This window comes from Protobothrops mucrosquamatus, unplaced genomic scaffold (assembly GCF_001527695.2).
Source record: "Protobothrops mucrosquamatus isolate PMUCROS unplaced genomic scaffold, P.Mucros_1.0 scaffold589, whole genome shotgun sequence".
Classification (NCBI taxonomy): Eukaryota; Metazoa; Chordata; class Lepidosauria; order Squamata; family Viperidae; genus Protobothrops; species Protobothrops mucrosquamatus.
The window spans coordinates 159,529-170,782 of NW_015386888.1; the positions used below are offsets into that span (position 1 = coordinate 159,529).

Here is an 11,254-nt window from a genome sequence, read left to right on the forward strand (position 1 = left end):
TCACCTACATCGTCCACATGGGACGACTCGGGAACTCAACTCCTACCCCGGGCAGCTCACCTATCCCCTTATGCCCAGGGGAAAGGTATCAAGCCGTTTTACAGCTGATGCTAGCTGTCAAAACGGCTTTTACGCTGAAACAGGCGGGAGGCAGCAAACAGCTGCTTCCAACGAGGTCGCCTGCCACCGGAAGTCCTCTTATTTGTTTAATTTTATACCTGTGCTTTTGCTTCTCCTAGGGTTTCATTCAGGACAACCTGAGACGCTTGCTTTCTCCATTTTGCAAGAACGCCTTATGTGGTGCTTTGAAAATTTTAAATATTCCTCTCAGCCAAAACCAGATATACACAACTGGATATTATTTACTATTGGGACACAGCACAATTTAGCAAAAGCCTTCCCTGCGCTTTCAATATAGGGTATTGGTTCCACTCCCATGTTTTAGATCCACAGTTTTCTAAAATCTATAAACTGAAGAGCAAAGCTTTAATGTAGTTTAACTTAGCTTGGTGCACTGAAGATGAGTTGAACTATACTTTCATTATGGTTAGAGATGAATAAAAGTCATTTGACATTTCCTAGGAACTAAAGCCTGTCAGGGTAGACGCATTTGCTGGATCACAAAACCGTGCATGATTCTGAACAACTTTTCACACCTGCATGCACACACACATACACACACACGTGCACACACAGACATGACTGACCTTTGAGCATCCATTTACAAATATGTGCTAGAGGGCTTCTCTAAAAAAAAAGGAAAATTACATCGCGGCATTTTGTTTTACCTGTGAGAATGATTCAGAGCAAGGTCAGGCTTTCTCATCTTCAAGTAGCAAATTACAAGCTTGGTTTCAATAAAACTGGCAATACTTGAAATATCTCTTGGAGAGGCTTCAAAGGGCTTCCCTACAGCTGCACCTTTGCTGCAAAGCTTCAAAAAAAAGAGAGAAAAGAAGCAGAAACATGAAACAGAATGAAAACATCGACTTACTTCCAGTTTGATAATAAGTAAATTACATTCCGAGATGAAATGAAGTGTAGTATGATCTGGGTTTTGCATAGATACACATACTATGCTTGCTATAACCTTGAAAGAGAAATTAATATTGCTAACCTCATAGCATGTAGGGCAGGAGTTAAAATTCAGAGTTTTGGGCTTACCTGTGGCCAAATTGATTTGATTTGATTTGTTTGCTGGATGGCTTGCAACGATTGAAAGCCAATAAAACATTGAATAATAAAAAAACTCATATGAAATATTAGCCACAATCTAGTTTGTTGGCTTTTTATTGCTGGCTAGGGTATTCTAGGTGTTGAAGCTACACATTTTAAAGTTGCCAAGGTTGGGAAACACTGGTCTAGTCTAATGTACTGAATACTGTTTCTGCATGTTTCTCCGACTGTTAGTAAACTCTTTTGGAATTAGACTTTCAAGTATGGTTTCTTTTTTATTTGTTTAATTTTATATCTTTGCTTTTGCTTCTCCCAGGGTTTCATTCAGGACGATCTAAGAGGCTTGCTTTTTCCATTTTGTAAGAATGCCTTATGTCAGGGATGTCAAATTCGCAACGTCACGTGACGTGTTGTGATGTATCATGACTTTTTTTCCAATGCTGGCAATGGGGTGGGCGCGGTTTAGACTGACAGGGTTCGCAGCATGCCCCCTCTGCCGGCACAATTAATTAATATGTTTGTAACAGTTTAGAGGAATGAAATTGCTGGAATGTCAGATTTGATTGCTCTGGGCTAATAGTTTAAGGTGTTTCAAGGATGTGCTATTCTCATTTGTTACTGCCACTACCAATAGCAATAATCTTAATACTTAATGCCTGAAAATGAGACCGGGTCTTATATTAATTTTTGCTCCAAAAGATGCATTAGGGCTTATTTTCCAAAATGATCTTATTTTCTGGGAAATACAGTACTAAATGCATCCATCTGACTGATGATCTTAACTGGGGTTTATTTTTGGGATAGGGCTTATGTTACGAGTATCCTGAAAAATCATGCTAGGGCTTATTTTCCAGTTGGATCTTATTTTCGGGGAAACATGGTAATTCAATCTGCTATATTATTTAATTTGATGTAAAGCTTTATTTGAACTGCCACCCCCGCTGCTGAAATCTACTGCATCCTGGTAACCAATTCCTTTGTTGAATGTACATACTATTAAAAGATTTCTCCAACTGTTCTACCAATGGGGTAACTGAAGCCTATTTAAATTAGAGTTTGCCCTTTTCATAATGGCAGACTTTCAAATATTTGAAGGTTAACCACCACCACCACCTCCTCCTCCTCCTCCTCCTCCTCCTCCTCCTCCTCTTCTTCTTCTTCTTCTTCTTCTTCTTCTTCTTCTTCTTCTTCTTCTTCTTCTTCTTCTTCTTCTTCTTCTTCTTCTTCTTCTTCTTCTTCTTCTTCTTCTTCTTCTTCTTCTTCTTCTTCTTCTTCTTCTTCTTCTTCTTCTTCTTCTTCTTCTTCTTCTTCTTCTTCTTCTTCTTCTTCCTCTTCCTAAATATACTCAGCTCCTTCAATCTTTCCTCACAGGAAGGTTTGCCTCCCTTTTTTCCTTTTGATAGTGCCATCTTTGTTGCATTTTTCTGCCTCTTTTACTATGAATCAGCATCTTTCTTTAGTTCCAAAACCAGGCTGTCCCTGCCATTAGGCAGACTGGAGCAGTTTGTTATGAAGTAATATTTATTTATATCCCACCTTGATTATTTTTACAAATAATGCAAGGTGGCGAACATATCCCACACACCTTCCTCCTCCTATTTTCCCCACAACAACAACTCTGTGAGGTGAATTGGGCTCAGAGAGAGTGACTGGTACATGGTCACCCAGATGGCTTTCATGGTCAAGGTAGGACTTGAACTAAGACCACACTTGGAGTATTGCATCCAGTTTTGGCCGCCATGATATAAAAAAGAGGTTGCGACTCCAGAAAGAGTGCATAGAAGAGCAATAAAGATGATTAGGGGACTGCAGGGCTAAAACATATGAAGAACTGTTGCAGGAACTGGGTATGTCTAGTTTAATGAAAATAAGGACTAGGGTTGACATGATAGCAGTGTTCCAATATCTAAGGGGCTGGCACAAAGAAGGGGGGGGGGGTCAAGCTATTCTCCAAAGCACCAGAAGGCAGAATAAGAAGCAATGGATGGAAACTAATCAAGGAGAGAAGCAACCTAGAACTAAGGACAAATCTTCTGACAGTTAGAACAAATTAATCAGTGGAACAACTTGCCTTCAGATGTTGTGAATGCTCCAGCACTGGAAGTTTTTAAGAAGAGATTGGATAGCTACTTGTCTGGAATGATATAGGATTTCCTGCTTGAGCAGAGGGTTGGACTATAAGACCTACAAGATCCTTTCCAATTGTATTGTTCTGCTATTCATAGTCTCCTACTTTCTAGGCCCCTGCCTTAACCACTACACCAGAGTGGGCTAATATGGGCTCTTGTTAAATCTCTGTTCTTTTCTGCATCTGCTCTTAATAAATATGTTCTTTAAGGAAACCTTTTGCCTTGGAGTTCTGTTTTTACTGTCTCATCTATCGGAACCATGACAGTATCGAATCTGTTTGTGACACCGAATAAGGTCTGTATGGAAAAATAGCAGAGAAGGTATTTGAAGGTGATATCTAGAAGGCTTTTGAAGTTTGGAGTCTTAGATATCTACACCCATAATCAGCTTCATAGGCTATGCATTCTCTTCTCCTGATGTTCATGGTTAGAGCACGATTAAACACTATTCCTTGACTAAGATGTCCAAAGAGACTTCTTTGAACATATGATGGATGAACTGAACGGATCATTAGAAACATTTTCTCCCAGCGATAAGACAAAGAGCATGATTTTCATATCCCTCAGTCAAGAAAAAAAGGTGATTCCCCAAAGAAATATAAAAAACTCTGAACACCTTCCTCAATTTCTTACTCACACAGTTCTGAAGAGTTTTAGATTCACTTGAATCTAACCACCAAGAAAATTGTGGAAAAAATTGAGTGGAAAAAGTATGTTAAAAAGGAAATCATTTCTGCTCTTAATTCTTACTTTATGGCAGGGAATGATATGAGAAGTGGATTGCAGAATGCTTTAAGAATGCAATAGATTTATTTTTAGATTTCACCCATATTCTTCTCCCATAAAATGCTATATAGAAGAATCATCCTATCATGGCATGCTTTAAAAGCATTCTGAAATTCAAATCCAAGGTTCTCTCCCTATTAATATGGAGCAATTCTGGCAGCACCATAAGAAGATAGCAATTTTCTCTCCATTTCATATCTTTTTTTTCTTTTGGGACCACAGTGGTTGCAACCTGCATCACTGGATTTCGGACATTTGGGCACCAAATGTTTTGGAGAAGTAAGTTTGGAGGGATATATTAAATAAGGTAATGTATTAGAGAGAACAATTTATTTCCATTGAATGTCATTTTCCTCTCTGTGGCTTCTTTTGCTAACATTATCAATCATTATTAATTAAATTGTTGACATACTTACCTCCAATTAATCACTACCTCTAGGCTAATTGTAAGAAAAGCATTTGGAACATTTGCTTTTGATAAAGAACAGTTTAAATCAGGTGTGGGAACTTGGATGGGGAAAAAAACCACAATGTTATTTTCACTAATCTCTAACTTAAATTTAGTTTTTCATTCAATAATGAATGTAGCCAATCAAGTAATCTATGACTTCTAGACTAGAAAAAAATATTTATTAACTTCAAGAAATCTCAGTTTTGTGGCAGTCTTAAGTAGCTGCCACAAAGAAGAAAGAGTTAACTGTTTTCCAAAGCACCTGATGGCAAGACAAGAAACAATGGTTGGAAACTAACCAAGGAGAGAAGCACCCTAGAACTAAGGAGAAATTTCCTGACAGAACAATTAAGCAGTGGAAATATTTGCCTCCAGAAGTTGTGGGTGTTCCAACAGTGGAGGTTTTTAAGAAGAGATTAGACAACCATTTGTTTGAAATGTTATAGGGTTTCCTGCTTGAGCAGGGGGTTAGACTAGAAGACCTCCAAGGTCCCGTCTAGCTCTATTATTCTGTTATCCAGTAGCTAAAATATTTTGAATTTCATTGGCATTTTGGGGGGCTCATGTAGAATAGGGTTAAGATTGGAAAAGAAATCAGTCTGCTTTCTGAACGCCTCACATTTCCATTTCCAACCATATTTACCAGACCAGAAACCCTAAAATCAAGCCAGAGAAATCAAGTATTGAATTTAAGCAGGGCTCACAGATTCTCTCAGTCAAGGGATCAAAAGTGTTGCGTGAGTTGTTAATCCTAATTTAATGTGACATAGCCTGTGACTAAGAGAAATGCACACTGAAGGAAAAATGAATTTGGGAGAAAAGAATGGAGAAAGACGAGAAGCGCTTCCATTCTTGGGTTTTGCTTTATAGCTTCTCCTTTCTCCTATAAAGAGATTCATAGAAACATGGAATATGTGCCCTAGAAGGGATCATATAGGTTAGCATAGTCCAGCCTCCTGCTTTATGGAGAAAGCTGTTAATTCTAGTAGGTGCCCATCCAGCACCCATCTGAAAATCTCCAGCAATGGGATCCCGCCGCCTTTTAAGGTGGACTTTCATTATTTAACACCACTGGGAAATTATTCTCAGCTCTCAGCCTGAACCTTTTAACCTTAACCTTTAATTTTAGCCTGTTGATCCTTGTCCTGCTTTCAGTTTCAATGGGACCATCTGCTCTTGTCAAGGACCAGTTGTTTGGGATTTTTTTTTACAGCTATCATGCCTAATTCCTTAAAGCAGGGGTCTCTAACCTTGGCAACTTTAAGACTTTGTGGACTTCAACTCCCAGAATTCCTGGAAGTTAAAGTCTACAAGTCTTAAAGTTGCCAAGGTTGGAGACCCCTGCTTTAAAGTGCTTCTCAGAAAACTTGGTTTTCCTGACCCCTTATCAATCTGATGATGCTCTTCTGAACCATCTATAGTTCTCCATATTCCTTTTAAAGTGTAGAGTATAAATATTGCTCTCCATGATTTGGATGCAGATGTTCAGTTAAACACATCCCAATATTGCATTTGCCTTTTTAGCTACTGAATCTCACTGCTTGCTTGTGTTCATGTTGTGGTCTACTAATTATTCTGGAGGCTGCTTCCATGTGCCGTTGCTAACTCAGGTCTCTATAATCTGGTATGTATGCATTTCATTTTTCCTACCCAGATGCAGGACAGCCATTTGTCCAGAATGCAATAAGATCTCCTGCCGTGGGCAGGGGGTTGAACTAGAAGACCTCCAAGATCCTTTCAAGCCCTATGATTCTGTCACCTTACACACTTAAACTTTACTAAATTTGGCCCAATGTCCAAGGCTACCAAGATCATTGTGAATTGTGATGTGTAGGGTAAGGCATGTCACTTACAAATGTGATAAGCATGACTTTCATTCCATCCTCTAAATCAGGGCCCTCCAACCTTTTGGGCACCAGCGACCAGTTCCATGGAGAAAGGTTTTTCCATGGACGGGAGGGGGTATGGTTTTCTGTGCTGCCTGCATCCCGCAGATGGGGCTTTTCTTGTTTGTGTGGCCCGGTTGCTGGCATGACATGGACCAGTGCCGGTCCAAAGTCCGGGAGTTGGGGACCCCTGCTCTAAATCATTTATGAGGATGTTTAAGAGCAGTGGGTTGAAGTATGGACTTCATACTTGATATTTCCTTCCAGGCAATGCAAAACCATTTACAAGCATTTTTGGGGTGAAGTTATTCAACTAATTGAATTTTACTGGCATATTTATCTATCTAGCCCAGACATGTCAAACACAAGGCCCAGGGGCCAGATACGGCCCGCGAAGTGGTTTCATGTGGCCCGCGAAGCCATCCTGGAAACAGTGAGGGAACGGCCCCCACTGCCTTGGCCCTGGCCCAGGCCATCTGGGAGCCAATGTACAATTTTGTGGTGGCCATTTTGGCACTTGCCCCGGTGGACCATGCCTTGGCACTTGCCCTGGTTCCACCCCCTTCTGCCAGAGACCCTCAGATCTGTCCCACTCCTGCCCAGGCCCCCATAGGCACCCTTGATGCGAATGATGTAGAACTGGCTATGCCCACCCAGTAGGCCACACCCACTTCATCCACGCCCACCCAGTAGGCTGCACCCACTCTGGCCACCCCCCCCCAAGGCAACCACAATGCTGATGCAGCCCTCAGTAAAATTGAGTTTGACACCCCTGATCTAGCCCATATCTATCTATCTATCTTGTACACAAAGGGGTGATTTATCAAACATCTTATTGATATGAAACATTCTATGCCCACAGTTGGTCTACCAAATGAATCACTCACAAAAAGTCTGACTTGACTTGTTCTTGGCAAACCCATGCCGGCTCTTAATAGCTTTCTTTTCTATATATGCACATATGCGCTGTTTGCCAAAGACTTTGCCCAGCCCAGATGTTAAACCAATTGATTCACTTAGGTTGGAAGTACAGATAGTCCTCAACTTACAATTGGTTACTTAATAATCATTCAAATTTATGAAGGACCTTTCCAAAGCTATGTATGACCTGTTTTTGAAGGTACAATGGCTGCAACCCCCCATGGTCACATGATTGCATTTGGGGTGCTTGGTAACTGGGTCACCTTTGTGGCTGTTTACATTGTCTCACAATATGTGACAATTTGAAACTTTTTGCCAATTTCCAGCGTTTACTTCTGGTTTCTGTAAAAAAAAAAATATCCATTTGGGAAAATGGATTTGCTTAGTGACTATGTTGTTTACTTATCAATCACCACAAAAATTAGGTGTGATCATATGATGGCTTGATTTACAACTACAACAACTTATCACCATAATTCTGAGTTGAGGATTACATTGACTTGTTTTTTTTCCTGTTTTCAGTCTGAGAAAATGTCAGGAGAACTTCAAAACCTTGAAATATGCTACATAAATGCTAAATATGACACCTCTTTTAAATGATCTTGTCTTTTTCAGGAAAAAAAGAGGATTGTATATGACACTCCTCAATTTCAAATCACCACATCATCTTGTTATATGTAAGCTCTATAAACCAGGGGGTTCATTACTTGCAATTTTACTCCTATCATGTATATATCCTTTGAAGTATTTCAGTAGGGAAGATCTATACACTAAAACTCACTGTGAAATATTTTCAAATACGCCAGAAAACACCAAGGTCTTGTCAAACATTTGGATATTTGTTAGTCTTGTTAGTTAGACTGCAACATCAATCTTCAAGACTTGATGGAGTTTATGTATTTATTTATTTGCAGGCTGCATATATCTATGTGTGTGTGTATGTGTGTGCATATGTAGGTACTTATCTATATATCTGTATGCCCTTAATAATTTCCCCAAGTTCAAAGTAAGGGGACTGCCAGTTTTAAAATACTGACAAATGTGGGAGGTTTTGCGTTAAAGATGTTCTCTGAATTCTTTGGAAGGGAACTTTTATTGATTTGAGAATTTTGAAAAATTCAGTTCTTCACATTTGAAGAACTTATTGAATGTTTTGATGTAGAATGGAAAGAATGAACTTGAATTTAAAGTGCTGCAATGCCATTAATTGTCCTATGGGGAAATCTCAGGATAGTTTTCCTTGAAAAGAAAAAGATACAGAAAACAGCAAAACAAATGGCCAAAGAGCTAAAGAAATTCATTTTTGAGGGACGATTATATCTGAAACATTTTATCTTATAGAAAAACAATATGCGATTTGGTTTGCTGTGGTTTCTCACGATTTGAAAAAAACTCAGCACAAAATACACATTTTTTTCACATTTCTTAAACAAAGATATAATATTGAGTTTAATTTCCCAGCCAATCTTTGCAAGCCTCATTTACTGTCAAAAGGTTGCATAACTGTACTGTCTTCTTCTGTTGCCATTTTGTAATAAAAACAGTAACTTGAGATTCTGAATTGCCATGTGACTCAACTCTTTCCCACCTCTGTTTAATATTATGTAGCATAATTTTTATATTTCCTTGGATATGCATGTATTGTATAATTTTGGTTTAATATATATGTGTGTGTGTTGTTCTATTTGCACAGACTACCTATATCCTACTTTACAGTTAAGAAAGTTCTTACAAATACAGAAAACAATTTTCTTTCTGCCACCTGAATTTCCCATGAAAAGTAACATTTGGGTCTTCCGTTAACCTTGATCCTGACCAAGGCCATCTGCATTAAGTAGATAAGCTCTGCAATGGCTTCTTTCCATTCTTCTTTTTCAACTTTCCTGAACTCCTTTTTGGATTTAACCCTCCCACTTCAGCAGTATAAAAACTTCCTAATCCAACTCAAGTTTGTCACCCCCACATGGTTCTTTATTAAGATCATGTCTCTTCAACAGACAAATCTATCTACAATCATCTTAGTTGCCAGCCATTATGATTTCTTGCTTTCCGGGTTCTCTCCTCTCTTCTTCTCAAAGTTTAAAATTTCATATCTAATTTTAGCCCAGATCTGTGGCCTCTTCTTTTTTCTCTCCTTATGTGAACACTTCCTATAAAAACTAAATTATGCCCTGCTCCCACCTTTCTCTTATTGCTTGGATTTCGGTGGCATTATGTGAATAGCCAGCAGGAACCCAAGGGTTGGGGTTCCTGTGGGTTGTCACAACAGGGAATTGTGAGAGAGGACATGATCAAGTTATATTCTCCTCACATGCTGCTTATGGAGGAAGCTGGTTGAGATATGGTGAAGTTACAGTATATATTGTCCTCACATCCTGCTTATGGAGGAAGTTGATTGAGGGCTATGGAAGCTAAATGGTTGACTTCACATGGATTAATTCTGACTGTTCGAGATTTTTATGAACTTCTTCAGCGATCCTCAAACATAATGATGTTTTCTCATTTCAGAAATGTTCTTTCTTTCAGGAAGTCCCTTTTATGGAAGGTTATGGGCACTACACTTTGGGGTATAGCAATTCACTGCAATTTGCTAGATTGTAGGCAGAGGCCTCCAACCTAAATTTATTGTACCTGATGAAGAAAAAAAATATTCTGAATATGTTATCCAGTACTGAATTCTATTTCAGGACTGAGGGTTTCAGAAATTGCACATCTGAAGGATATCGGGTTGAAAAAGGGAGCAGCGAACGATTGAATGAGTTGCTATCTATGTATGTGTGCGTTTATATAAAAAGGAAAAAATAAGTACAAATTAGTGCTTTCACTGCTCACTGTTCAATCTGCCTTACTTCCTTAAGCAATTCAACATTTAGTGACAACTTAGGATACATTTTCAGCTGAGTGAGCTGATTAAAAAAAATCATGTTTTTATTGTTACTGAGAGATGTGTAAATAACTTCCTGCACAATATCTTGAAATTTTCATTTCATGTTAATTCAATACTAAATCTACATGCAGCTGTCATCCAAGTGCAGCTAAATTTACTAGCCTTTATGCAAACTCTTCTGCAATTGCTGTCATTGAGTTTTATTATTTGTTATTCTTGTGGTGCTGTCAATGAGCTAGGTGGGCTTCGACAAGATTGGGAGTCTCAAATGCATGGTAATGTCTTGGCCCAGGCAAGTTTTTATGGGTGACTTGTATTAACTTGGGTAGTTAACTATACTTGGAATTGGTTTGCAACACCCTAGATGAAAATACTGAATGTTGGTTCAGATAGTTGGACCCTTTGCTTTGTAGGAAAACATATATATCCAAATCAGCAACTAAACTCACTTAGCCCAGTGTCAAAGACAGTTATGTCCTATCAACCTCTTCTGAGTAGATCTTATCATTTGCATGTAATAATAAATGAGAAAAAATATTTATGAGTTAATGAGTTAATGGGACATATTTCACTATGGCGCCCTTCAATTAAATAATGTCATCTTTTGGGACTTCAGAAATGTGTTATCTCTGTCACGGCACCTGGCGTCTGGAATGAGTTTCCCTCTGAGATCCAGGTGGCTCCCATCTTTTTTTTTTTTTTTTTTTTTTCAAATTTTTTTTTATTGTTTTCAACATAAAAAAAAAACACATCACAAATACATCACAATTGAAACCCCCCCCCACCCCCCACCCGGACTTCCCAAACCTAATCCCAGGATACTATTCAACTAAAAGTAACCTTGTATTAATATCCCTAACTCCACAAAATGTTATTCTACATAAGTAGGTGAAATATATATATATGTATAAAAAAAAATTTTTTTTATCTAAAAACCTAACTTATATTCCACCATTCTATGCTTATTTTGAATATAAACAATCCATCTTCTCCATATTGATAAAAATTGTTCATTTGA

The 11,254-nt window shown here is 38.5% G+C and overlaps 1 protein-coding gene across 1 annotated transcript in view; it reads right to left on the reverse strand.

Annotated features, from left to right (window-relative positions):
• SPATA16 (spermatogenesis associated 16) overlaps positions 1–11,254 on the reverse strand; it is a 168,546-nt gene that overhangs the window by 131,381 nt on the left and 25,911 nt on the right. The window contains exon 2 of the mRNA XM_015817427.1: positions 789–934. Within this exon, the coding sequence (XP_015672913.1) occupies positions 789–934 (146 nt within the window). The remainder of the gene's footprint in view (positions 1–788; positions 935–11,254) is intronic.